Source organism: Panthera uncia (genome assembly GCF_023721935.1).
Source record: "Panthera uncia isolate 11264 chromosome C1 unlocalized genomic scaffold, Puncia_PCG_1.0 HiC_scaffold_4, whole genome shotgun sequence".
In the NCBI taxonomy this organism is placed as follows: domain Eukaryota; kingdom Metazoa; phylum Chordata; class Mammalia; order Carnivora; family Felidae; genus Panthera; species Panthera uncia.
In genome coordinates this window covers 93368382-93393651 of record NW_026057585.1, presented here as the reverse complement: position 1 = coordinate 93393651, position 25270 = coordinate 93368382, and the positions used below count along the sequence as shown (strand labels likewise).

At 63.0% G+C, this 25270-nt stretch overlaps 3 protein-coding genes across 3 annotated transcripts in view; all 3 read left to right on the top strand.

Moving 5' to 3' along the window:
* The window catches only part of PLEKHM2 (pleckstrin homology and RUN domain containing M2), a 35979-nt gene extending 22044 nt beyond the window's left edge, over positions 1-13935 (top strand). Inside the window, exons 6-21 of the mRNA XM_049618918.1 lie at positions 255-342; positions 1166-1352; positions 2633-2692; positions 5841-6069; positions 7167-8009; positions 8273-8342; positions 8442-8532; positions 8853-8917; positions 9305-9393; positions 10004-10136; positions 10377-10567; positions 11011-11076; positions 11769-11928; positions 12278-12457; positions 12540-12656; positions 12977-13935. Coding sequence (XP_049474875.1) covers positions 255-342; positions 1166-1352; positions 2633-2692; positions 5841-6069; positions 7167-8009; positions 8273-8342; positions 8442-8532; positions 8853-8917; positions 9305-9393; positions 10004-10136; positions 10377-10567; positions 11011-11076; positions 11769-11928; positions 12278-12457; positions 12540-12656; positions 12977-13111 — 2704 coding nt within the window. The 3' untranslated portion in view covers positions 13112-13935. The remainder of the gene's footprint in view (positions 1-254; positions 343-1165; positions 1353-2632; positions 2693-5840; positions 6070-7166; positions 8010-8272; positions 8343-8441; positions 8533-8852; positions 8918-9304; positions 9394-10003; positions 10137-10376; positions 10568-11010; positions 11077-11768; positions 11929-12277; positions 12458-12539; positions 12657-12976) is intronic.
* Positions 13936-15749: 1814 nt separating this feature from the next.
* Positions 15750-19944, top strand: SLC25A34 (solute carrier family 25 member 34). The gene is made up of 5 exons (XM_049618017.1): positions 15750-16378; positions 16956-17021; positions 17112-17264; positions 17668-17802; positions 18428-19944. The coding sequence occupies exons 1-5, from the start codon at positions 15953-15955 to the stop codon at positions 18608-18610; spliced, it is 963 nt and encodes a 320-aa protein (XP_049473974.1). The 5' UTR covers positions 15750-15952; the 3' UTR covers positions 18611-19944.
* A 605-nt stretch (positions 19945-20549) lies between these two features.
* Positions 20550-24726, top strand: TMEM82 (transmembrane protein 82). Its single transcript, XM_049618016.1, has 6 exons — positions 20550-20671; positions 20826-20898; positions 21074-21248; positions 22213-22630; positions 23822-24009; positions 24264-24726. Exons 1-6 carry the CDS (start codon positions 20584-20586, stop codon positions 24357-24359), a joined length of 1038 nt encoding a protein of 345 aa, XP_049473973.1. The 5' UTR covers positions 20550-20583; the 3' UTR covers positions 24360-24726.
* The last annotated feature ends 544 nt before the right edge of the window (positions 24727-25270 follow it).

Below are 25270 nucleotides of genomic sequence, written 5' to 3'. Positions count from 1 at the left end.
TTAACCACATACAGCAGCTGCAGAGAGCTAGATGAGCCGTGCGCCGCAGGCCCCATAGCCAAAGACACTGGCAGGAAAGTGCTGTGTGGCTCTAAACCCAGTAGGAGAATATGCTGGAAAGGGGCGGGTGAAGGCTGCCCCGAGCTGGGTGCCCTCCAGGGACTGGGGACGTCACATGTCAAATTTCAACACAGCCGGCTTGCCGGGGAGATACGGCCAAGCTGGTAACCATCGTCCCTCCTCGTGTCTCACAGGAATGCCCTGGTCTGCAGCCACGATCACCTGACTCTCTTCCTGACCTTGGTGTCTGGGCTAGAGTTCATTCGATTCGACTTGGATCTGGTGAGACCCCTTGGCTCTTGCTGCCTGTGGGGGCAGCGGGGTGGGCAGGGTGGGCATATACCGTTTTGCTTTTCTGGTTCCTCTCAGGGGACCCGTGGGGTGTGACTGAGCCCGAGCAACATGTTTGGGGTTCAGGGACGGGAGGGTTCAGGGTCAGAACAGTGGAACCGAGTAGGTGATTCTATCTTGGCTTATCTAAGCCAGAACTCCTCGTTCCGGTGACCCCTTCCTGCCTGCCTGTCCCCACATCGCCTGGAGTATTTAGTGCTAAAATACCCTCTGTCATGTTTACAGCGTGTTTGAGAAAGACCAGGCACGCTCACCCCTGTGCCTCTTGGGATCCTAGAAGGGTCCTCGGCTCCTTGCTTCCCAGCCTCCCTCACGGTCACCCACTGGAGAAACAGGACGCTGGCCCAGGAGGGGCTGAGGAGGGCCCAAAGCGGCTCTGGACTTGGCTCATCAGCGGGCAGCTGCCCTGTCCCAGTCCAGTCACCCCGCCAGGCCCCCGCACCAGCAGCACAGGCTGCCTACTGAAAAGTAGGCAAAACTGGAGGAAACGGGAGCGACTCTCATGGTCGCAGAGGTCAAGGAGGGGTCGACAGGCAGAGTAGGGTTCTGTCATCTCCGTTGGCCTCGAGTCCATCGCTGTATGAGCCACAGCCATTCACATCGCTCCTTTTAGCGGCTAATTTCTGAATTTAGAGCCTTAGGCCCACTGCTCTCCCAAAGGGAAACCAGCACAGGAGGCCTGGCGGGGGCAGGTCTGCGCACGGCCGCCCAAGGCCTCCCGCAGCCAAGCCCGCCCTCTGCACTCTCGTCTCAGGACGCCCCTTACTTGGACTTGGCCCCCTACATGCCTGACTACTACAAACCTCAGTACCTGCTGGACTTCGAAGACCGCCTCCCCAGCTCCGTGCAAGGTTCGGACAGCCTGTCCCTCAACTCCTTCAACTCCGTCACCTCCACCAACCTGGAGTGGGATGACAGCGCCATTGCCCCATCCAGCGAGGGTAAGCGCCCCGGGCGGCCGGGAGCCACGCCGCTGCGGTGACACTGCTGGTGCCTGGCTGGCTGGCTGGCGTCTTTCCGGGCTCCTTGCGGTCCGATGGGGGAGATTTGAAGTTCGACAGGGCCCACCATTTCCCAGATCTTCGTTTTCTCAGTGTCTCCGCGGCGGCTAAAACACTGAGTGTGGGCGCAAAAAGCCAGCGTGAGATCATGGGAATGTCAGACTCTTTTCCAGAAGGCCAGTGCCACACGCCTGGGGCGATTTTCTACGTGAGGAGGGATTAGCTGCGTGACCCGGAAACTCTCCCTGCCATCGCAGGGGCGAGGGTCGCCTGCCTGGGGAGGTCGCGCTGCCCTGGTTTTAGGCAGACAGAGGCGGAGCAACCCCTGGATGGAGACGAGAGAGCCAGACGGGTCCGAAGTTCAGGGAAACTTGACCCCCGTTTCTCAGGAGCCCCTCCCGCACTTGCTAGCATGTTAGGGCTGATGGCCCCCACTGCACCCGAGACTGGAAAAGACTGTCGTCACGTCTGTAGGTTGCTTTGTTTTCTTGATCCAACAACTTACTGGAACAGCCCAGTTTCTTTCAAACCTCAGACCCCCTGTGTTCGTTTATAAAACTGGCCGTTCCTCCAACCTTCGTCCCGTGTGGGAAACCAGAGCTCTTCCTTGGCTGCACCTGCCTCAGCTCCAGGGAAGGGGACCCCGCGCACAAGTTCAGCCCCTAGAACTGCATTAGCATTGAGGCCCTGGCCCTCTTCCTCCGTGTCTGCTTGTGCAATGAGCCGAGGGCCCATGAGGGCAATACTTTCAGACTTGTCGTCAGCACGACTCCTTGTACAATCGGAAGGCGGCAGCACATTGTCCTTGGGTTGCGCTCACGGGCTGCCTCGGAGAAGCCAGGGGCCAGGCCCCGAGGGAGCAGCTGGGCCGTCCACGGCGGACGCATCCCCTCGAGCCCACCTGCCACCCGCTGCTCGGTTCAGAGGGAAGAAAGGCAGGGGATAGAAAAGAAGGTTAGGTATGGGGGAGCCCACGTCCCAGAACCAGGTGCTGGGGTTGGAAAGGATTGTCCCCAGAGGTCTTTCTAGCTGCTCAGAGCTTCTGGGCCAGTGTCCGAGCTGAGAAGCATAAGGGTTCCCCAAAGCTGTTCGATGAAAGGTAGAAAGTGTAGCTTTTTCCTCTCTCGTTTTCTCCCCGTGTCGCCCGCCCCGTTGCCCCCGCCCTCCCTGTCCTGCCACTGCCCGTTTCTAATCTTCGGTTTTGTCCCTCGTTTTTATAGATTATGATTTTGGAGATGTGTTTCCAGCAGTGCCGTCTGTACCCAGCACAGACTGGGAAGGTGGGACAGAGTCCGCTGTCACCCTCTTTTCCCGTTTCGCTACGTTTCCATGCCAAGCTTGCTGCATGATTCGAAATCAGCTCATTATTTGTAATAATGTCAGTGATCATAATAAAGCCAAGTTTGGTCTTCTAATAGATGGAATTCTGCAGGAGGAGAACTTGACCTAGGCAAATCCCACCTCCTAGCGCAGGACTCCCGCCTTTACGCGGTGGCCGCGTGGGGTCGCCAAGCGATGTCCCGTCCCGATTCCCTTGCCGGTCGAAGCACCGGATGTGCGCAGGGAACTGCCACCTCGCGCGGGTGCCAGTGGCCCGACCCAGCGAGCGGGGACTTGTTCTGGAGAGCGTGGGTTGAACCTGTGGACCGTAAGCTCCTTCAGGTCAGATGTGCTCCTGGGTCAGAAGCCTCGAGCAGGAAAGGCAGAGGACTCGATTCCTCCAGTCCGCTCTTGACGGCCTCCTCTCTGGCGTGGTTGAAAGAGACCGAGGACCGAATGAGCGAAATTGTCCAGGCACTGCTGAAACTTCCCACAGGGAGATTCTCTCTGAAGTTTTAAGGCAGATTAAGAGAGAATCTGCCCGCCCTCCCACCTGTCCGCTAAGCGACAACGACACTTGGGCGTCCTCCTGCCCGTGACTCCGCTTTCTGGGCTTCCGAAAGTCCATAGAGCTCCACCCCACGTTCTCACGATTACTCAAGGCACGTTTCTGAGAGGGTTAATGCTTCCTCTAGACCTGAGGCCGTAGCTACCCCCCCTCCCTCCTTGTTAAAGAACCACTCACCCTGTGGGCCCCTTCCGCCAGGGGCTGGCCTGGGTGGGGGTGTTGACTACTCATCCTGGGCAGGAGGCAGAGATGAGCGTCTCTCTCCGCTGCTCCAGAGCCGGCCCCTTTGCTATTAGGGCCGTGATCTCTGAGTAACGCATGACAGATGATCTTTTCCCAAGTAATGTGAGCATGAAATAACTTAGTTTGAGGGAAATAAGATATGGCGTGAGGGAAAATTAATTAGGTCATCTGGCTGTGAGTGTAGCACTGAAGAGTGCCATGGGGTAGTTAGTTAAGATCAGCCCGAAATCCAGAATTCCATCGTAACATCATTTACCCTCTCAACCTCTCTTCTTGCAGTGCACATGCTGGGCATTGGTTTTTTTTTTTTCCTCCCTGCCTCTGATTCTAACCACTAACCCCCTCCCGACCCAGCTCCTCGCTGCCTGTTGCAGTCACTTGACAAACAGGGCCTGACCTTCCTCCGCAGCCCTTGAGAGCTCCCTGTGGCCTGAGAGCTAACAGCCCCGGTGGCACTGCTTGCTCGGGCGGGGCCGGGCTGGGCTCCGGGGGCCGGGTGACCTTAATCCACCCCCCCCACCGACCCCCCCCCCCGCCCCGTGACCTCCTGAGTTCCCGAGGCTCCTCTGGCAGCTCACCTGGGAAGCTTTGCCTTCTTCCACCTGGAGGGGAGCAGGATTCGGGGGCGGCTCCAAACTCTGGGCCCTGGAGTGGGGGTTGGGGCGGCCTTCCATGGTCCTCAGCTCACTTCCAGAACCGGTGGGCCCCCCCAGCGTCCAGCCTTGACACCCAGCACGTCCCGTGGCCTGCTCACTCACCCCTCGGCTGCTCCCACAGACAGCCGCAGGTCTCTGGGGGCTGGAGCAAGAATGTCTGGCCTTGCGGGATCCTTCTTTGAGACCAAAGGGCGAGGTTTGCTGCACCTGAGAACGAAGGCTCTGGGGTCCCGGGACATGAGCAGCAAATCTCGTGTGTTGCTAGTGTTTTTCTGGCAGGGCTGGCGATTGCTTTCGGCCCCGCTTTTGTCCTCCCATGAAGAGACGCTGTACTTTTTAAAAAACTGGCTGATGTGCTGTATCAGCAGACAGCTGCCCAGCGGTTTCCAAGACCCACTAGGCAGCCGACAGCAGGTCGGGCCCTTCCAGATGAGGCTGAGGACGGGAAGCGTGTTTACTGCGTCTCCTCTGGGCAGATAATGGCCAACGAGACGTGTGTAAGCTGGCAAATGGGGCGTGAGCGTCCCCTGTCCCGTGCCATTAGCTGTCATCCAGCCTCTTCCGCCAGTAGGGCCTCAGTCCTCTGCTGGGGCAGCTCCCATCTGCCACCAGATAAGCGCCCCGTGTGCTTTAGGCACGCCCGTTCCAGTACCTGGGGTGGATGGTTGGGGGCAGGGGGAGCCGATAAACCAGCCCCTCTCTGGAGAGTCAGCCTCCCTCCCCTCCCCGCCTTCTCCCCAGGGTGGAGCCAAGGGTCGGGGTGACCGACCCAGAAAGGACCAGTAGGCGAGCTGAGTGAAACTGAGTTCCCAGCTCTCACCTTCAAGGGGCGCCTGGTCCTGCCCCCCCTTCCCCCCACCCCCACCCCCAGGAGTGAGCGGATCGGATGTCAGGGAGAGAAGCGGCCACCGAAGAGCCCATGAGGCAGCTGTTGGGGGGCAGCCACTCGGCACACCTTTCTTCTCCCCTTGGCATCTCCTCGTTGCCCTGATCTGGCCTCTCGTCCTGCCTCCTGTGCTCTGGGTCCGTCTTCTGCCCTTCCCCCACGCTCCTCACTCTCTGGGCTCCCTGTCCTGCCCTCAGCCCCTGCCCCCACTCTGCACCCCTCATTTTCTCTGATTCCCCTTCTCTCCCTCTATTCTTTCTGCCATTGTTGCGTTTTATCTGCCTCTGGTGGGGGGGCACCCTTCAGAGGACTTTGGGTATCTCAGCCCTGCCGGTGGCCTTTGGTGCTGAAGGAGGGGCACTGGGGAGCCCCTCTGGCACTCTCCGTCGGAAGGCTCTGAGGTTAACCTGAGAGGTCTGTGGCTCATTTCCTCTTGAGGCATCGAGGTCACTGTCCTAAGGGGCTTCAGCCTGGAGGCCGTTTAACCTCGGGGCTCTTAACTCGCACTCGGCCAGATTGCTACGAGCTCTTGAGGGTTCCCAGTGCAGGTGGTGGTGGTGTCCCTCCAAGTCGCTCTTCAAGCCCAGGTCCCTGGTCCTGTTGCTCTGGGGCTTCAAATCTTAAAGCAGGGCCACCCCGGTCGGATTTCCCTGGGAGGAACTCACCCGCCTCCCTCATGGGATAAGGCATGCCTTGGGGGCCCGGGGGCCCCAGATGCTGTCTGACGGGCTGTCTCCTGTTTCCCGTTCTCCCAGATGGAGACCTCACAGACACTGTCAGCGGGCCCCGCTCTACCGCCTCGGACCCGACCAGCAGCAAGGCCTCCACCAAGAGTCCCACCCAGCGCCACAACCCTTTCAGTGAGGACCAGGCAGAGACCGTGTCCTCCTCCGACACCACCCCTGTGCACACGACGTCCCAGGAGAAGGGGGAATCCCGCACTCTTGACCTGCCAGACGCCTGCACGGAGCTGGAGGTCATCAGGTCGGTGGGGAGGGGCCCCGAGAGCAGTTGGATAAGCATGTCCTGACGTCCATCCTGTGCACTCCTGGTGTCACGTTGTCCGTGCAGACTGGAACCACACTCACCCCCTGGCGGGGCATATGGGCATCTGCCTGGAGACCGAGTGGTTCTCCCGCAGTTCTGTGAGCAGGAAGAAACAGAGGGCCCGAGCCCGGAAGACAGTGTGGCACAGGCCATGACCGTGGCTGGCACCTGGGGCCATGCCTGGGTGGGGGCATTTGTCAGGTTCATCCAGGGCCACAAAGTCCCTTCAGACTGGAATTCTTCCCCAGGGGGGTCCTTGGGTGTCGCTGTACAGTTTCTGAGGTCTGTACCGATTGTAGTTCAGCATGGCTCCTTGAAAGAAAAGGGTCTCCGTCCATCGCCAGGGGCCTACCTAGAAGGGGGGAAGTGCGGACGGATTGGGCTCCCGACTGCCCCTGGGCTCCCGCCCTGAGGCTCTCAGCCCCGGGTGAGAAGATGTGCGTGTCCTACCCCCAGGCCTTGCCGGCCTTGCTCCCCAGTGACTGGAGTCAGGGGTCCCCCTCTGCAGGGTGGTTCGAGTCCCGAGTGGCTTCATGGGTTCAGGCCTGGGGTCGCCTTGCCACGCCCGTCCCAGCCAATTTGCAACCAAGGGGTTTGAGCCCAAAAGACTTTAAGTCCACTTTTGGTTGAATTATCCACAGTGACACCTAATGGGAAGTGAGGTCCGCCCAGGGTCCACCGGCCACATCCTAAGGGGAGGGCTGAAGGGAGGCGCCATCGCTCCGACCGACCGTGGCCTGTTTTGTCCCCCCAGAACACAGCTAGCTCATTTGTGTCATCGGCTAGAATTCGTGGGACCTGCTCAGGGGTTCCTCTGGTCCCTGTCTCTGCCAACAGCAGGGGGTCCCTCAGGGCCTGAGCTGCTCTGTGCCCCTGGCCCAGGGCCTCCCAGCCAGCACTGCCCAGGACCACGGAAGCTTGGCTGTGCCCTCAGAGGTCACACGCCCAGAATCACCTCTTTTGACCCAGCCCACCAAATTCCCCAGCTCAGTGGCGCCCAGATGGTAAATCTCTCCCCATCGCTACTGTCCCAGGGTCACCAAGAAGAAGAAAACCGGCAAGAAGAAGAAGACCAGATCGGATGAGGAAGCTAGTCCGCTTCACCCCTCCTCCAGCCAGGACAGCTGTGCCAGGCGGGGCGATGGTGACGGCCTCGTCAGCAGCCCAGGCCTTGGGCGGGCCTCACCGGACGCTACCTTCACTTCCCCCCAGGAGGAGGGAGAGGGGCCCAGCGGCACAGCTGAGGGCAGCGAGCTCCCGGAGCCGGGCCAGATGGGTCTGCTCATCCCCGAAATGAAGGACACCTCCATGGAGCGCTTGGGGCAGCCCCTGAGTAAGGTCATTGACCAGCTCAACGGGCAGCTGGACCCCAGCGCCTGGCGCTCCCACGTCCAGTCCCCAGACCAGTCCTTTCGGACCGGCTCTCCCGGGGATGCCCCGGAGAAGCCGCCATTTTGCGACTTTAGTGAGGGGCTTCCAGCCCCAATGGACTTCTACCGCTTTACCGTCGAGAGTCCAAGTGCTCTTACATCAAGTGGCAGCAACCATGACCCTGCAGGGCCTGGCCAACCGCTGCATGTTCCTGGTGGCCCTGCGACTGCTGGCCAAGAAGAGGGAGGAGGAAGAAGAGAGGGACAGGCACCTGGGCCCCTAGAGGACACCGCAGGGGAGGCCCGGGAGCCAGAGACCCCGGTTCTGGAGACGCAGTTGCCCCCTGCGGGTGACGGACCTGTGCCCGAAGCAGAGCCCGGGACCCACGAGGCTCTCTGCCAGCTCAAGCGAGACCAGCCCAGCCCGTGTCCGAGCAGCGCTGAGGACTCGGGGGTGGATGAGGGGCAGGGGAGCCCTTCTGAGATGACCCACTCGGCAGAGTTCAGGTGAGCAAGGCTCTCGGTGCGGCTGCCGTGAGACGCCCCCGGCCTGCAAAGCAGGGGACAGTGGGCGTCGTCCTCCCAATGAACCAAGCAGAACCCCCGGAGGAACTAGCCTGGGCTGGGGGCTGGGACGGGGCGCACGTCTCCCCTCCCTCGCTCTGGCTCTTGGTCAGGAGCAGAGCCGCGACAACGGTGCCGCCGCGTGCCTGTGTCCCCTCCCACCCCCCTCCTGGCCTTCACCCTCCCCACGCTTGTCCCTCTCGCAGGGTAGACAACAATCACTTACTCCTGCTGATGATCCACGTGTTTCGAGAAAATGAAGAGCAGCTCTTCAAAGTAAGTCCCAGGAGCTCAGGGGCCAGGGGCAAAAGCGCGCTGGCCCGGGCCGGGGGCGGGAGCCGGGGTGCCTGACCGCCCCCTGTCTCGGCCCCTCAGATGATCCGGATGAGCACCGGGCACATGGAGGGCACCCTGCAGCTGCTGTACGTGCTGCTCACAGACTGCTATGTCTACCTGCTCCGGAAAGGTGCCCGCCGCCCCGGGCTAGGCCAGGGCAGCTGCTGAGAGCGGGTCGAGGACGACACTGACCACCCTCCCTCCTTCTGTGCCCCCCGCCCCTGGCTCTCGGCTGCCTGGCGTGTGGTGGCGAAAACACTCCACTCCTCCCCAAGACGAGCCCGGGGGCCTGCCCGCCGCGAGCACCCCGTGTCACTGTCCTACTCTGTCATCTCAGGTCGCAGGACAAGGACGGGTCCTCGCTGAGAGAGGGGCCAGTCTTAGAAAAGGGGGCAGGGGGAGGGAAAAGAGGCCACTGAGAGTTACAGGCATTGGGGTCTCCTCTCTCAGGGGCCGCGGAGAAGCCATACCTGGTGGAAGAGGCCGTTTCTTACAACGAACTTGACTATGTGTCGGTGAGTGCAGGATCTGCAGTTGGCACAGGCCAACTGCACAGGACGGGGCTCCTCTGGCCACCCACCTCGGGAGCTCAGAGCGAGGCACGTCCCTGCCTCGACCCCTCCGCCCCCAGGGCTGGGCGTCAGCTCCTCTCCCGGGAGCTTCACCACATGATGCTGGGGATAAGGACCGAGTCTGAGGACGCCTCTTTGTCCACCGTATTTCCGACCATCCCTCCCCTCCCTGACTCACGCCCTGGGTCCCAGGCCTCCGGGGCTTTACCTTGTGGCGATGCCAGGGTCTGCCTCCTCCCTCCCCAGCCGGCCCTCTGTCTGGCCGTGGCTGCCTCTTCCGCCAGGCAGCAGCCAAGCCCCTTGTGCATGTGAAGGTATCGCTTCTGGCAGGTGGGCCTCGACCAGCAGACGGTGAAGCTGGTGTGCACCAACCGCAGGAAGCAGTTTCTGCTGGACACGGCTGACGTGGCCCTGGCTGAGTGAGTGACGCACCCCCCGCCCCCGGCCAATCCCCCACCTCCCCGTTCCTGTAGGACTGGAGATCCTGGCCTGGTCTCCCCACCCTTGGGGCAGGAGGGGGAGAAGTGGGACACAAACCAGTACAGAGCAGATGTGTTCCCTCAGGCACCTGCAAGGAAAGGTACACACACACTGACTGGCTCCGTCGTCAGTTCAGGTGACCTCAGACCCTGCGTGGCCTGCGGAGAGGAAGGGGGCTGGTGTGAGTCACCCGCCAGGAAGGACACCCGAGCCCCACTGCTGGCCCTCGTGCTTTCATACAGAAAGTACACATGATAAGATCGGATAGTGACGGGCACCCGGGTCCCACCCGTCTGCGGCATCCCCTCATGGGGTCCTGCCTCACCGTCAGACCCCAGGCACCTCGGCCGCGGGGAACGGTTAGGCCTCTTCCAGGTCACAGCTGATGGCAACCGACCGGTGCATCATCGCCCCACCTGCTGCCCTGAGCTCTGCTTCCGGCCGGGTCCATCCCCGAAGTTCCTGGGACCCCTCCAGGCCAGGATCCCGTCCAGCTGAAGGGTGGGGGTCCCCCAGGCCTCTGACAGCAAACCCCACTCCCTTGTATAGGTTCTTCTTGGCTTCTTTGAAGTCCGCCATGATCAAAGGCTGCCGGGAACCACCTTACCCCAGCATCCTGACTGATGCCACCATGGAGAAGCTGGCACTGGCCAAATTCGTGGCCCAGGAATCTAAGTGTGAGGTACAGCCGGGAGTGCAGGGGAGGTATTGTGGTGTTGGGGGCCAGGCGACGCAAAAGGACGTCTTTAGGACCTCTCCATCACCCACCTGGGAGGGGCTCTCCTACCCTTGGGTCCTGTCCCCCACCCCACTTGGGGCACGGCCTTGCTTGCTCAGCGGCCATTCCTGGTGCTGGGCCGCTGGTGAGCCCGACCCGGACCTCACCGCTCTGTCTGCTGCCCCCCCCCCCCCCCCCCCCAAGGCCACCGCTGTCACCGTGCGCTTCTACGGGCTTGTGCACTGGGAGGACCCCCTGGATGAGTCCCTGGGTCCAGTGCCCTGCCACTGCTCACCCCCTGAGGGCGCCATCACCAAAGAAGGCATGCTGCATTACAAGGCGGGCACCTCCTACTTGGGCAAAGAGCACTGGAAGACTTGCTTCGTGGTCCTCAGGTGGGGGCTCCCACAGCTCTGGCCCCGGGCTCGACCCGGGGCTTGTTGGGCCCTCAGCGGGGGTCTCCCTTGGGCCGGCCACCCGGGAGAGAAGCCCACGGGGGCCTCTTTCCACCCCCAAAAGGGTTTTGGAGCACACCCCCTCCGGGCTGCGAGAGCTTCTGTGTAAAGCGGCCGTCTCTGGGGCCCGAGGATCCTGGGGCGCATCAGGCGGGGGTCCGGGCAGGGCTGCTGCCAAGGTTTTCGCCATCCCCAGGTCTGCTGAGGGGACAGCACGCCCTCCCGAGCCTCTGCAGTTCTCTCTTCACCTTCCCTTCCACAGAGGGCAGGCCCCTTGGCCTCTGGGGCTTAAGGCCCCAGTTCAGGCCCCCCCGGGATCTGGGCCCCACCTGGCCTTCGGTTCTTGGGGCAGGCCTCACCCCTGCCATGTTGTGCCCCTGCAGCAACGGGATCCTCTACCAGTATCCTGACCGCACAGATGTCACCCCTCTGCTCTCTGTGAACATGGGGTGAGTGTCCTAGCGATGGGGGGCTGGGCAGGCGTGAGGCCTGGCGGTGCTGTCCACAGGTGGCGGCTCTGGCCGAGCCTGGGACCCGGGGCTCCTGTTCTCCCTGGCTCGAGCTGACACCCCACCCCCTTGTGTCAACCAGTTCGGCCTGCCCCCACTCAGCCCCACCCCATCCAGCAGCCCTGACCGCTGCGCTGGGGTCTGCTGAGCCCTGAGGCTATAGGACCCCAAGCAAGGGGAGGCTGGGCATCGTCCTGTCAGGGGAGCAAGAGGAACTCCTTGCCAGGAGGGTCTGTCCGGGCAGGGGAGGCGGTCCCTCCCCCGGGAAGCTCCTGACTTGATGGAAGATGGACGCACAGGCACTTGGAGAAAACCTGGGGCCCACAGAGGCAACGGGAGTGAATGTGCCCTGATGCCAAGAGGGCCAGAGCTAAGAGCGGATTCTCACCCCTTGCCTGGCCAGGTTGAGATATCTAGAAGGATCTTGGCAATTCTGGCAGTTCCCCTTGCAGAAGTTGTCCCTCGGAGAGGGCCGGGCCCGCCTGGCAGCTTTAAGTCTCTCCTGAGAGCCAAAGGGGTCCATAGCACCTTCCGGTGGCCTCCAGCCCCCGGGACCGCGGGTGCAGGCGCACCCGTGTCCGACGCCACCCCTGCCTCCTTGCTCCCCTTTCACCCCTCCTCCTCTGGCCCAGGGGGGAGCAGTGCGGTGGCTGTCGGAGAGCCAACACCACGGATCGGCCCCACGCCTTCCAGGTCATCCTCGCCGACCGGCCCTGCCTGGAGCTGAGCGCGGACAGCGAGGCCGAGATGGCCGGCTGGATGCAGCAGCTCTGCCAGGCCGTGTCCAAAGGGGTGAGCGCCTCTGGCCTGCGCCGCTCGTCTGGCCTCCCGACCCCGTCCAGCCCCCTCCAGTGTCCCTTCCCCAGACCCACACGCACTCGCAGAGAGGCCCATGAGGACGAAGACAGGGACCTCCAGGGGACAGCCCAGGAGCGGGTCCTAGGGCTCAGGGCCGCCTGTGGGCCGGACACTCCCACTGTCACCCCTGTCCCCACCTCCACTTCCGACTTGGGTGGAGCCCGCCTGACCTCTGGAGCAGGGGGAGCCCAAGGGCTGGCCGGGCCCCTGGAGGGGGCAGGTCTGGTGCCACCGACCCCCGGAGAGCTCCAGCTTGCCTCTCCCCTCTACCGATGCCCTTCAGGTCATCCCCCAGGGGGTGACCCCCAGCCCCTGCATCCCCTGCTGCCTGGTGATTACCGATGACCGCCTCTTCACCTGCCACGAGGACTGCCAGACCAGCTTCTTCCGCTCCCTGGGCACAGCCAGGCTGGCCGACATCAGTGCGGTCTCCACGGAACCCGGCAAGGAGTACTGTGTCCTGGTGAGCTGGGCCCGGGGGCAGTGGAGGCAGGCCCTGCGGAAGGAGGGCCACGTCTGCTCACCTGGGGACCCGCCCTCCCCAGGAGTTTTCCCAGGACAGCCAGCAGGCTCTGCCCCCCTGGGTCATCTACTTGAGCTGCACATCTGAACTGGACCGATTCCTGTCTGCGCTGAGCTCTGGGTGGAAAACCATCTACCAGGTACCGAGCCACCCGGGGCCCCGAGGAGTGGAGCCGCTGCCCCGGGGAGAGGAGTCCTTCCTGTGTGGCACAGAGGCAGGAGGCAGGGGCCCGGGGACGGCACTGTACCAGCAGCTCTGGGACAGCCCGGAACATTTAGGACCAAAAGGGCAAGATTCCGCCCTCCAGCGCATCTGAGGCCACAGCCAGAAGCAGAACCCGGGACACGCCGCCCCTTCTTGGTCCCGTGGTGCCGAGGGTCTCCAGGGGTCCTGTGGCACCCCAGGATAGCGGGGTCCTGGGCCGAAGCCCTCACAGACCCCCTCTCTGCCCCCGCACAGGTGGACCTCCCCCACAAGGCCACCCAGGAAGCCTCCAGCAAGAAGTTCGAGGATGCCCTGAGCCTCATCCACAGCGCCTGGCAGCGGAGCGACAGCCTGTGCCGGGGCAGAGCCTCCCGGGACCCCTGGTGCTGAGGCGGAGCTGGCCGGCCCCCCCCCCCCCCCCCCACCCCCCCCCACGGGCCAAGAAAGGCGAGCGGAGCAGCACACACAGTGGCCCGCTGGGGCATCATGCCGTTTGGGGCCTGGCTTCCACCCCTGTTCCACAGCCCACTCCCACCCTGGGGGACAGAACCACCGACCGGGGCCTGAGACGGGGTCTCTCCCCTCCCAGGGATCCAGAATGGGTGCTCCGCACACCCCTGGGCATCCTGCCTGGCCAGTGGTGCCCCGAGAGTGCTGCTGGGGCAGAGGGTCTGAGCCCTATGGGCTCTGTGTATGCGGCACATCCGGATGTATCTGCGTCTCTTCAGGACAGCAGTGAGAATAGTATCAGCTTTGAGGGGAGCGGAAGGACCGAGAAGGCAGCAGTCCCCTCTTCCTCTCCCGAGTGAGAGGTCTGGGCGGAGACCCGGCCATCCTTGTTCATTTTTGAACGTTCAGCCGGCTCTGCAGGGAGGCCGGGCACTAAGGTCTCGGTGCATGTTTCCTCCTCGCTATCTCTGGCCCCCGGCACACTGCTGCCTGCCTCGCCAGGGCCCACAGCCGGGGGCAGGGGCAGGGGCAGGGGCCGGGCCGGCCCTCCCTGGCTGCCCAGCGGCCTCGCATGTCCACGGCCCCCTGCCCCTGCCTCTCCCCAAACCGCAGCGGCCGGAGGACCCGGGAGGACCCGGGAGGACCCAGGAGGACCCAGGAGGCAGGCTGTTTCCGTTTGCAGGGAGCAAAGGGGAGGGAGGAGGGCTCAGAGAGGAATGGAGCCCACCAGCCTGGCGTCCCCGTGGGTGTCTCCTGACCATCCCCTGCTTGGCTGGAGCCGGGCCCTTCCGGAGAGTTTTATCAAGGGCCCGCCGGGGGAAGGGGTCAGATGGTCTGGGTTTTGTTTGTTGTTTCTTTTCTTTTTTTTTTTTTTTTTTAAATAAAATAGACACGTTATATTGCCAAGACTTGTCACTGGCCCTTTATGACCAGGATGGAGGAGGGGCATCTCCAGCCCCCCTCTGAAGCCCCTTGGCCATTCATTCTTCATTCATTCCATAATTCTCTGCCATCAGCTGCTCTGTGCTGACACTGAGAACCCGGTCGCCCGCTGCCTCCCCATGGAGCTCTCTGGAGCTCAGGCCCTGAGGGTTTCTCGGCCTGACCTTTGCTCTCTGTTGTATTTCCTGCAGTGGCCAGGGGAGCGGCAGCTACCCCTCCGGTCCCGGGACTTGTCCCTGCGGCCAGCCTTCCCAGCCTCCCCAGCTCTGGGGGCGAGTGCCGGCCATGTGGGATAAACCCGAGAGTGTCCAAGCTGTCCCCGGACCGCTGGGCGCAGGCCAGAGGGTGCCAAGCCTGCCAGGCCCAGGCGGGGGGTTGGGGGGAAGTGATCTGGGGCCCCGAAGCCCTCAGCGCTGCCTCTTCCAGGGCTTCGTACCGGGCGGGGGGGGGAGGAGTGGGAGCTGGGAAAGGTGGGCGTGGAGGCCTAGAGGTGGGCTTGCAGGCAGGGTGGCTCGGCCTCTGGTTCTGTTTGGAACTTGGCTGATGTGGGGTGGCCGTGGCGGGAGAGAACTGCCCGGGGGGCAGAGGCCAAGGTGGAGGCCAGGCCGAGCAGCCTAGCGCCTGACAGCCATTCCCAGGGGTGTGAAGTCCCTTTTCACAAAGGGCCACGTCTGGGCGCCTGGGTGGCTCAGTCAGTTAAGCAGCCGACTCTTGATTTCGGCTCAGGTCACCATCTCAAGGTACAGTAGTGAGCTAGGCGTGGAGCCTGCCTAAGATTCATTCTCTCTCTCTTTCTCTCTCTCTAAAAAAAGCAAAAAAAAAAAAAAAAAAAAAAACCCAAAAAACAAAGACAAAGGGCCATTTCTATACCAGGGCCTCTCCAGAAACCTATAGTCCAGAAGAGGTTCCCACCAGGAGGAGGGACAGGACTAGGGGGCAAGTCTTCATAGGGTGAATGACCAAAGCCACAGGCCACCCCTTGAGACACAACGGCCCCAGGGCCCTGGAGTCTTGGGAGGCAAAGGATGGGGAGGAAGGAGCCAGAGCGGGGGACGGGGCGGTGGCGGGGGGGGGGGGGCATCTTCTGGGTGGAGCCCTGTGCCAGGCATGTTCTCCACACACCTCTGAAGTAGGTGCTGATATCCCCGTTTTAGAAACAGACCGTCGCTAAGGGAGAGAAAGTGACTTGCCCAGAGTCACACATGGTAGCAGAGCCCGGGATTCAAAAGCAGTTCCAAGGGGCTCGAGAAGCCCTTCTCCACCTCTGCTCTCAGTGGGACCATAGACTGTGGGAGCCAGACTGGAAGACTGAGGCCGGGAACGGAGAAGCCACAAAGACGGTGGCAGGGTGGTTGTGGGCAGTCAGTGCGTTGCCTGGGCACGGTTGCAGGAGCCTCCCCGGGCAGTTGCTCTATGCCCAGGGCTCCGAGCTGCAGCAGGACTGGCTAAACCAGAGGCGGGGCAGGGGCACCAGGGAGGGCAGGAGGGTAAGAAAAACAGGAGGAGGAGTCTCAGCTGATTGACACCTTCTCCCCGCCCCCAATCTCCCTCCTGCCCCAGGTGACCTTTTCCCCAGATCCCAGGGTCCAGGCCCACCCCTGCGGGGAGGTGTGGAGAACAGAGACAGCTGGGATTGGTCAGAGCCAGCAGGGGCGTGTCCCGGGCTCCAACAGCCCCAGCGGCCGAGCAGAGCAGGTGGACTCCCAGGATAGACCAGGGGCCACCCGGCCTGTCTGACCTGGACGTCTGCCCTCCAGACATGGCCCCAGGCCCCCTTGATCCCCAGCCGGGCGGCCCTGCGGGGGTGCAGACAGCGTAAGCTCCGCCACCCCAGGGCCTATGCCCATGTCCCTGCCCGGGGCGCAACGGGCCTCGGGAACAGAGGCCACGGAGACGGTTGCCCCCGCTGTGGACCTGGTGCTAGGCGCCTCGGCCTGTTGCCTGGCCTGTGTCTTCACTAACCCCCTAGAGGTGGTGAAGACGCGGCTGCAGCTGCAGGGGGAGCTGCGGGCCCGGGGCACCTACCCGCGGCCCTACAGGGGCTTTTTTGCCTCGGTGGCCGCGGTGATCCGTGCAGATGGGCTGTGTGGCCTGCAGAAGGGGCTGGCCGCCGGCCTCCTTTACCAGGGCCTCATGAATGGCGTCCGCTTCTACTGCTACAGCCTGGCGTGCCAGGCTGGCCTCACCCAACAGCCTGGTGGCACCGTGGTCGCAGGCGCCGTGGCTGGGGCGCTGGGAGCCTTCGTGGGGAGCCCTGCTTACTTGGTGAGTGCCTTTTCTCCATCCTCCATCACCCCGTGACCCAGCTCGCCCGGGGACTCTGGAGCCTCCCAGGCTGGCCCTGCGGGACCGACCTGGACGGCCGGGTGGGGCCTGCTGGGCGGGGAACATCCCTGCCCGGGATTGGAATCTGCCCCTTGGCTCAAAGCCCCAGAGGCTGGTCCTGATCCTCATCCTCCTGGGGTCCCTGCCCCACCAGGCCTGAGCCAGAGGGGGGGGCAGAGGGTGGCAGGACGTGTGCTGGCTCCACCCCGGTGTGGCCACCCATCTTCCCGTACAGCCTGTGCGAGTGAAAAATAAGCGAGGCCCCCGCGTCCCCGGCTGGATGTTGTACCATCGTCATCCCGCTTAGTCCTCAGAACGGCTTGTCAGGCGTGAGCGGACGGGCCTGGAGGGGGTTAAGTAACTTGCTCCGGTCACACCGGGATGCAGACCCAGGCTGACTTCAGAGCCTCGCCCCCGACCCTATCCCACACGCCCCCTCAGCTGTGGGGGTGGGCTCGTGGCGCTCTGGATGTCGGGGCGCGCTCGTCCAGGCCCTCTCTCACGTCTGCTGTCACAGGTCAAAACACAGCTGCAGGCCCAGACGGTGGCCGCGATGGCTGTGGGGCACCAGCACCATCACCAGGTAGGAACCGTCACTCCCCAGAGCTCCCTGGGCCGGATGGGCTCCTGGGCCGGCAGGGGCTGCCCATGACGCGGCGTCTTCTCCCCGCAGAGTGTTCTGGGGGCCTTGGAGACCATCTGGCGGCAGCAAGGCCTGGCAGGACTATGGCGGGGCGTGGGTGGGGCCGTGCCCAGGGTCATGGTCGGCTCCGCGGCCCAGCTGGCCACCTTTGCCTCTGCCAAGGCCTGGGTGCAGAAGCAACAGGTGAGGAGCCGGGGACACCTGTGCCCACCCACAGACACCCCAAAGTAAGGGCCGTCTGCCTCCTTTCTCCCCCTCTGGGCCCTCATCACTCCCTAACATCTCCAGCTGGACCCCCACCTAGGGAAGCCAACGGGGAGGTGACAGACAGGGCCCCTGAAGACAGCTGAGGACCCTGGCTCTGCCCTTAGGGTCGTGTCCCCGGCCCTTGTGCCCAGCAGGAGTGGGGGCCAGCAGTGAGCCCTGTAGCTGTGACGGAGCTGGGGTGGGGGGTGGCTGGAGGCGCCCGGTCTGTTCCCCTCCCCCTAGGTCTCCCAGCCCCCACACTCTGGGAGGGGTGGGTGGGTACCCTGCGGGGGGTGGGGGGAGGGCACCTGCAGGCGTCAGAACCTGTACCACCCCACAGTGGCTCCCGGAGGACAGCTGGCTGGTGGCTTTGGCTGGAGGCATGATCAGTAGCGTCGCCGTGGCCGCAGTCATGACCCCCTTCGACGTGGTCAGCACGCGGCTATACAATCAGCCCGTGGACGGAACTGGCAAAGTGAGCAGGGGCTGGTGCGGGGGGTGGGGGGCCAGTGGGAAACTGGAGAGCACCCTCCAACACACACACACACACACACACACACACACACACACAGCCAGAGACACGCAGACACGTGACATGCATGCAGACGCATCGATTTGCCTTGTTTGCTGAGCACCTATGTCCCAGGCATCCATCCTCACAATCACCTCCATCTTCCTGATGAGGAAACTGACGCTCAGAGAGATCTGGTGACTTGTGTGTGCGGTCGCCCGGCTGATACGTGGAGGAGCCCGAATCAGAATCCAGGCCTGACCCCACGGCCTCACGCACATGGGCCCTCGCATACACCGGTGCGGGCTGCGCTCAGCCCAGAGGTGCCCTCCACAGGCCGAGTGAGGGCTGAAATCCACCTGTGTGCCACTAGCCAAAGTTCGGCCCCCAGGCACGGGGCTGTGGCTGCCTGGACGAAGAGGCTTCTTAAATTTCACAGCCTACAGGGCCACCTTTCTAGAATTTGCCCAGCTTGGGGAGAGTCTCTCTACTGATGTGCCACAGTAGCCCCTACACACAGACACCCCTGGTTGTGCCAGCCAGGGCGCCACGTTCCCTGTAGTGACATCTGCCCCGTGTCTGTCCCCAGGGCCAGCTGTATGGTGGCCTCGCCGACTGCCTGGTGAAGATCTGGCGGCAGGAGGGCCCCCTGGCACTCTACAAGGGTCTGGGCCCGGCCTACCTGCGCCTGGGCCCCCACACGATCCTCAGCATGCTCTTCTGGGATGAGCTCCGGAAACTGGCTGGGCGGGGCCTGCACCAGGGCACCTAGGGGGCACCCCTCACCCCCATTTCCCGACACAGCCTGGCACTCGGCAGGAAGCAACGGCCCGCTCCAGCTGGGAATGGCCGGCTCAGAGCAGACCACTGGCCTAGACCCTGCCACAGGTCGGAGGAGAGTGTGGACAGCGCTGGTCCCCCCCAGACCCACGGCCCCCCTCAGGCCAGAGCATTTGTTCCGGATGGCCAGCCACTTTGTTCTCCAGCAAATTCTCTTCCCTCTCTGTACTGGGTTACCTTATCCCAGAGCCTTACTCATTATGATACTCGCTGCTCCGGGGCATGGCCATCACCTTGAGCTGGGTCGCTTACATGCATCAGCTTGCTTAGTCCTCAAACAGTGTGAGACGGTTAAACCCTCTTTTACCAAGAGGAAGCTGAGAACTCAGAAAAGGGAAGTGCTTTGACCAAAGCCACACAGCTCTGAAGTGGCAGAAAGAGGACTGGAAGTTAGCTCTGCCCGGCGCAGGCTGGTGTCCCTGGCAAGAGCCAGGACCATGAGGGCTGGAGGGCCCCCGACAGTCACTGTGAGGCACCACGAGGCCATAGTGGACCCTCCGACAAGATGGTTTAAACAACAGATATTGTCTCACAGCTTGGAGGCTGGAAGTCAGACATCCAGGCATCAGCGGGGTTGGTTTCTTCTGAGGCCTCTCTCTCTCTCTCTCTCCCCCCTCTCTCTCTCCCCCCTGGCATGTGGACAGCCATCTTCCCCCCGGGTCCTCACATGGTCTTCCTTCTGTGTCTGTGTCCTAATCTCTTCTTATAAGGCCCCCAGTCGTGTTGGATTAGCACCGACCCTAATGTCCTCATTTTAACTTAATTACCTCTCTAGAGACCCCATCTCCAATTACAGTCACATACAGGGGGTTAGAACTTCAATATATGAATGTGGGTGGGGGGGACATAATGCAGCCTATAACACCAACTAGAAGCTTTTACTGAGGGCTTCCTAGGTGCCCAGCACTGTGGGCGTCCAGACAAATCCTCATGACCGTTCTGAAAGGGGTCTCTGGACATGCCCATTCTTCAGATGAGGAGGCTCAGGCCCAGGGCGGGGAGGGGACTGGCTCAACGTGAGGAGCAGAGCTAGGTGTCCTCACCCTGGGCCCTTTCCCCAGGCTGCAGCCACACTCCTCCCATTGAGTGTGTTCCTAAGGCCCACGCTGACCTTTGTGCTTCAGAGAATGACACCGAGTCCCTGGAAGGGATAGGACTGGCCCCAGCCCAAGCAGAGCCTAAACCACCTACCCTGCCATCCCCCATGTCTGCTGTTCCCCGGGGGTACCCCACCACACACTCCAAGCCAATAAAGTTTTCTATTTTGTTTACTTCCACGACTCCCTTCTGCTGAAGCCTCGGTCTCCCCGACCCGTGACACCACCCCCCACCCCTCGGCTCCCTCCTCGGTCTGGGGAAGGAGGATCCAGATTTGCCGCACCCACGGCTTCCAACCCAACTGAGGCCTGCCACCTAGTGGACACGGGGAGGATCGTCGAGGCAGGCTGCCCAGTGGCGGAAGGAGAGGGGGGGCCCAGAACTGTATCTCAACCTCAGGTTGTGGGGGGTACGGGCCACCTTCCAGAACTGGGGCTGAGGGGGCAGAGCCCAGATGCAAGGCTGCGGGGGGCAGCAGATAAGGCCTGGGGCTTCAGGAAGGCCCTGTGGGCAAGGCCTAAGGTAGGGTGAGAAAAACGGGCACCCAACTTGAGCAGAGACAGAGGCCAGAGATCAGTGCTGGTTTCATGCCGCCCAAAGGCAGAGCCCCTGGACAGCAGTAGGCTCCCGAGGCCAGTAACCCTGGGGCCCTGAAGGTATCCCTGCCTCCCCTCCCCTCCCCTTCCCTCCCTTGAGCTTCTGATCCCTCCCTGCCCCTCCCCTCCCTCCACTGACACCTTTGCCCCGTGACTTTGGTCTCTCTGGAGCAGACCTGGCCAGAGGCGGGGGCTGATCCCGGCAGCGGCCATGTTCTCCCTGCCATCCCTGCCCTCCTGGCTCCCCGGCCTCCCCTCCCTCCAGTGGGGCTCCAGCCTCCTAGACTCTGTCCTGCAAGGTGAGTGCCACCTCCCTGTCCCGTGCAGCCCCCCCCCCTCCGGCAGCTCTGGGCAGCTGCAGGGTGGCCCCCCCCCCCGCCCCCACCCTCCACCACGTGGGTCTCCCACCACCTCTAACCCTCCAAACCGCCTGCCCTCCCTCCTGCCCCTCAGGCCTCATCGGGGCCAGCGGAGTCTCCGTCCTGAACAGCCTCCTGAAGGTCTACTTCTTTGTGAACTGTGCCAAGTGAGTGCCTGCCAACCCAGCCCACTCCTGGGCCCCCGAGCTGTCTCCGGCCTGTGAGGGCAGGGCCGGAGGGAAGGGAACCCTATCCCCAGTGAGCACGTCTGGGGGCACGGGGACCACTGCCCAGGCCGAGGCTGGTGGTTCTGGCCCTGCCCACGTCCATTCTGCCCCACAGCAACCCTGAGCGGCGGCTGGAAAAGCACCGGCTGCAGCCCCCATGGGCCTTGCTGGAGACCGCGCACTTGGCAGGGCTGGCCCTGATCCTGACCGTCGTGGGGGCCCGGGTGGCCGCCCTGGTGGTGCTTGAGTTCTCCCTCCGGGCTATCTCCACACTGCTCTCCCTGGGCAAGGTAAGGCTCCCTGAGGTGGGGGGGGGGGGGGGGGGGTTCCCCCACCCCGGCCCCGCTTTTTTCCCCCCCCCCCCCCCCCCCCCCCCCCCCCCCCCGGGGAAGGGTAAGGCCCCCGGGGGGGGGGGGGGGGGGGGTGTCATTACCCGAACCCGGGCCCTGATTTTCACCCCAGACCCCCCTGTCTCCTCACCACCTCCCTTCTGTAAGACCGAGACCGGAGGGTGCAGATTGCCCCCTGGGGTTGTGATCGCCAGTACAGTCCCTGCTCCTAGCGAGGTCCTGGACACCGAGCTCCCCGTGTGCCAGGCCCCGTGCCGGATCCTCTGAGTGCATCATCTCACGTATCCACACAGTCAGAGGCGGGTAGAGCTTCGCTGTGATCTCCATTTCACGGACGGGGAAACTAAGGCTCAGAGAGGGTAACTGGCTTGTCGCAGGTCAACAACCAGCAAGAAGCGGGGTCAGGCTCTGAACCCAGGTCTTCAAGGCTCTGAGCCACAAACCTTCAGCAAGCACATGGGGCCCAAGGAACAATCGTGACTGAAATTAAGCAGCAAGAAATGATCCCAGTAGGTAGGGCTTGACCTTGAAGGCAATATCCCTGCTTTTTTTTTTTTAAGTTTATTTATTTATTTTGAGAGAGACAGAGAGAGAGAGAAAGAATCCCAGCCAGGCTCCATGCTGTCAGCGCAGATCCCATTGCGGGCCTCGATCTCACGAACCATGAGATCATGACCTGAGCCGAAATCAAGAGTCAGACGCTTAACTGACGGAGCCACCCGGGCACCCCAGGGAATATTCCTTCTTTGGCAATGATCCCCAAGGTTCCTTCCGGCTCCAGATTCCTACAGAATGGAGCCTCTGCACCTTCACAGCCCCTTGGCCCCCCCCCCCCCCCCCCCCCGCGCGGCCGCCCGAGCCCCCCCCCCCCCCCCCCCCCCCCTCCCCCCCCTCCCCCGCCCAGGGCTCCCAGGGCACCGAGACGCTGCGGCTGCACCTGCTGTGCCAGTACGCGCTGGGCTGCGGGCTGACCTGCGGCCTGAGCTTCCTGCAGGAGGACGCCCCGCACCGCACCCTGAACCTGCTGCTGGGCCTCTGGCTGGCCACGCTGCTCCGCACGGGCGCCAGGCGCCTCTGCCGCCACATCCACCAGCTCTACGAGCTGCACAGCAGCCAGCAGTACTGCGGGGTCTGCCTGGGCCTGCTGGCCGGCGCTCATGCCCTCCCCCGGCTGCTGGCCCGCGCCCTGGCCGTGGCCTTTGCCGTGGGTGACCTGGCAGCCGTGGCCCTTATCAACCGGGACTTCCTGACCACGTCAGACGCCGTGCGTTTCTGGACGCCACTCGTCATCTGCTACACGCTGCTGGTCATCTACATGCAGGGTAAGGGCCACAGGCGGGGTCCTGGGCGGCCGCTGATTCACTGGGCATTCACGTCCCACTGTCCGACCGGGGCACAGCATTGTGCTGGGCCCCGGGGGAGGCCGACAATAGTTAGGCCACACCCCTGCCATCCCGGGGCACCCGGTCTAGTGACAGAAGCCATATGGGGCGGCTCACTAATGGGTGTGGCATGCGCTGGGAGCCCCAAGGAGATGGAGCTTGAACCGGGTTCTGAAGGATAGTAGGAGGGCTCGGGTGGGGAAGGGGGACAGGGAAGAGATCCTGGCAGAGGGAACCCCGCAGGCTGAAGCCCAGAGGTGAGAGAAGGGGGGCCCTGTGGAACGACTGAAAAAGTGGAGTATGGCTGTCACCCCAAGGGAATGGGGAGGGGTTGAGACTGGCCAGGCTGATGGGGGGGCCTGATGGAGAGCCCTCATCAACCCAATGCAGGCGGTCTGATGAGAAGCCCCTGCACGGCTTTCAGCAGGGGAGAGCGACCTGGCCAGATGTGGGCTATGGGAAGAACCTCCTGGCTGCAGGGCGGAGACGGGGTCGAGGTGGCGGGACAGGGAAGGGCAGTCAGGCAGAAAGCAGCGGGTGCAAAGGCCCTGAGGTGGGAGTGAGTCTGGCGTGCTGGGGAGTAGTAAGGAACGGGAGCGAGCCAGAGACGAAATGAGGACACGGCTCAGATCAGGCAGGACGTCACGTTCCTGTGTTTAGAAGGTCACTAGCTGCCGAGCGGACATGGAGTAGACACTTGACCCACAAGGTCAAGAACAGAAGCCGGGAGCTGGGACTGGGTGGGGCAGCGGGAGTGGGGAGGTGGGTTCGGGTGGGGCTCTACTTAGCAGAAAGAGTCCCCGGGGCTTCCCGACCGATTAGAGGTGGCAGTGGAGGCAGGACGGTGCCTGCAGCTTGGAGCTGGCGTGCCCCCCCTCCCTCCCCTGACTGCAGGCAGAGCGCAGCAGCGGGCAGGCTCGGGGGCAGACAGCGAGGCCTGGTTAGGAAGAAGTGCCTGGTGCCAGCCAGGTGCTCAGAGAGTGGGGGTGAGGGAGGAGGGAGGCAGGGGGCTGCAAGGGGAGGGGAAGGCTCACACTGAGGAAGGTCGGGGGCAGCCGGGAGTCCAGGCCCCGTCCCAGGCCAGACCTCAGGTATGGCGGGCAGGTGGTGACAGGTGCCCTGCCCCCCCAGAGGAGCAGCGGCAGAACCCCGGCCTGCAGAGCCAGGTCCAGACGGTGCTGGTGCGCATGGGCGGCCTCTTCGTGCTGCTGCTGACCGTGGGCAGCTGGCTGGACCTCCTGGGGGTCCTTATGTCCCTGCTGGGCGAGCTCTGGTGCCTGACGAGCGTCCGTACCCTGCTGGACCTTTGCCAGATACAGGTGGGCGCTTCACCGCGTGGGTCCCCCAGACACGGAAGCCCCGCTCCAGACAGCCCGAGGAGCCTCCACAGGCCCGAGTTCAAGAAGGGCTGGGGTGACCTCTCTCGGGGTGGGGGCAGAAGGAGCTGAAATCCCCTCTTTCACCTGGTGTTAAGCTTTGACCCCTGCGTGGGAAGCAGGGCCTGAAGCTCCCCCACCAGAGGATGGGGGAGCTGAGTTGTGTCCTTCTTCTTTTCCTCCCCACCTTCCCCCAGGAGTTTCCATCCCAGAGGCCTTCAGTGTCAGCTCCAAGGCAGCCCCCGCCCCAGCCCTCAGCACCTGGCCAGCCCCAGGGGACGGCCCCCTCCTGACCTGCCTTAGCAAGGACTTGGGAGTCTGTCTCGGGCCCACCCAGGCTCATCTGGAGGTCTTGACCCCAGGACTGCCAGCCCTGCCCCCCACTTGGAGTTCAAGGTGGGCACTGGGGCTCTTGGGAGGGAGAAGAGGGCTCGGGGCTAGAGCTCTCAGAAGGGGGCACTTGGAGGCCACTGAGCGAACCCCTATTTTTCTCAGGACAGAGAACGGATGCAGCGCCCTCAAACCTGCCTTCCCGGTGGGGGGGTTGGGGGAACGGGGGAGAATTGCATTCTCAGAACGGCTTCTCCTTTACTGGCCTCCCTCGCCCTCTCCATGAACAACAATAAAGATGATTTTCTCAACCTGCGTTAGAATCATGAACACACAGAGAGGGAAAGAGGCTTTTCTGAGGCCACACAGCTCCTCTGGCTGGGGCGGGCCCCGGGGATACATGCCAGCTGGGTCCCCTGGTGTTGGGGAGTTCAGTACTGAGGTGGCTGAGGAAGCCATGGGGATGTGGTGGCCTGGACACGTGCTCTAGCACCCCCCTACAGTCGCGGGTGGATGGCGCCCACATTCCGTCCCATCCTAGGCTGAGAACCAGCTGAAGGGAGGCTCGGCTAAGACCGTGAGGATCCTTGCCATTTCAGCTTCGTTCAGCCTCGTATTCCCTGCAGGGCCCAGCCCGGGGAGCAACAGACTATCTGGGAAAAGGTTGGGTACCAGCTCCTCTGCTCACTTGCTGTGTGTCCTTGGGGGCTTCGCTGCCACTCTCTGAGCCCGTCAGAAGAAAAATTGCCACGTGTAGGGTGCTGACCATGTGCCAAGCACTATGCCGGGCACTTTTATGATCTCGTTTGGTTCTGACATCAGCCTCAAGAGGCAGGTACTGTTATCCCTTTTTTACAGATTCAGAAACAGGCTC

What these genes read in the sequence shown, in the direction of transcription:
- TMEM82 (XM_049618016.1), top strand. Translation starts at nt 20,584, where the DNA reads ATGTTCTCCCTGCCATCCCTGCCCTCCTGGCTCCCCGGCCTCCCCTCC. An exon ending in CACTGCTCTCCCTGGGCAAG is followed by an intron (nt 21,249 to 22,212) that starts GTAAGGCTCCCT and finishes TCCCCCGCCCAG; the next exon opens with GGCTCCCAGGGCACCGAGAC. An exon ending in GCTGGTCATCTACATGCAGG is followed by an intron (nt 22,631 to 23,821) that starts GTAAGGGCCACA and finishes CTGCCCCCCCAG; the next exon opens with AGGAGCAGCGGCAGAACCCC.
- SLC25A34 (XM_049618017.1), top strand. Translation starts at nt 15,953, where the DNA reads ATGCCCATGTCCCTGCCCGGGGCGCAACGGGCCTCGGGAACAGAGGCC. An exon ending in TGGGGAGCCCTGCTTACTTG is followed by an intron (nt 16,379 to 16,955) that starts GTGAGTGCCTTT and finishes CTGCTGTCACAG; the next exon opens with GTCAAAACACAGCTGCAGGC. An exon ending in CCTGGGTGCAGAAGCAACAG is followed by an intron (nt 17,265 to 17,667) that starts GTGAGGAGCCGG and finishes ACCACCCCACAG; the next exon opens with TGGCTCCCGGAGGACAGCTG.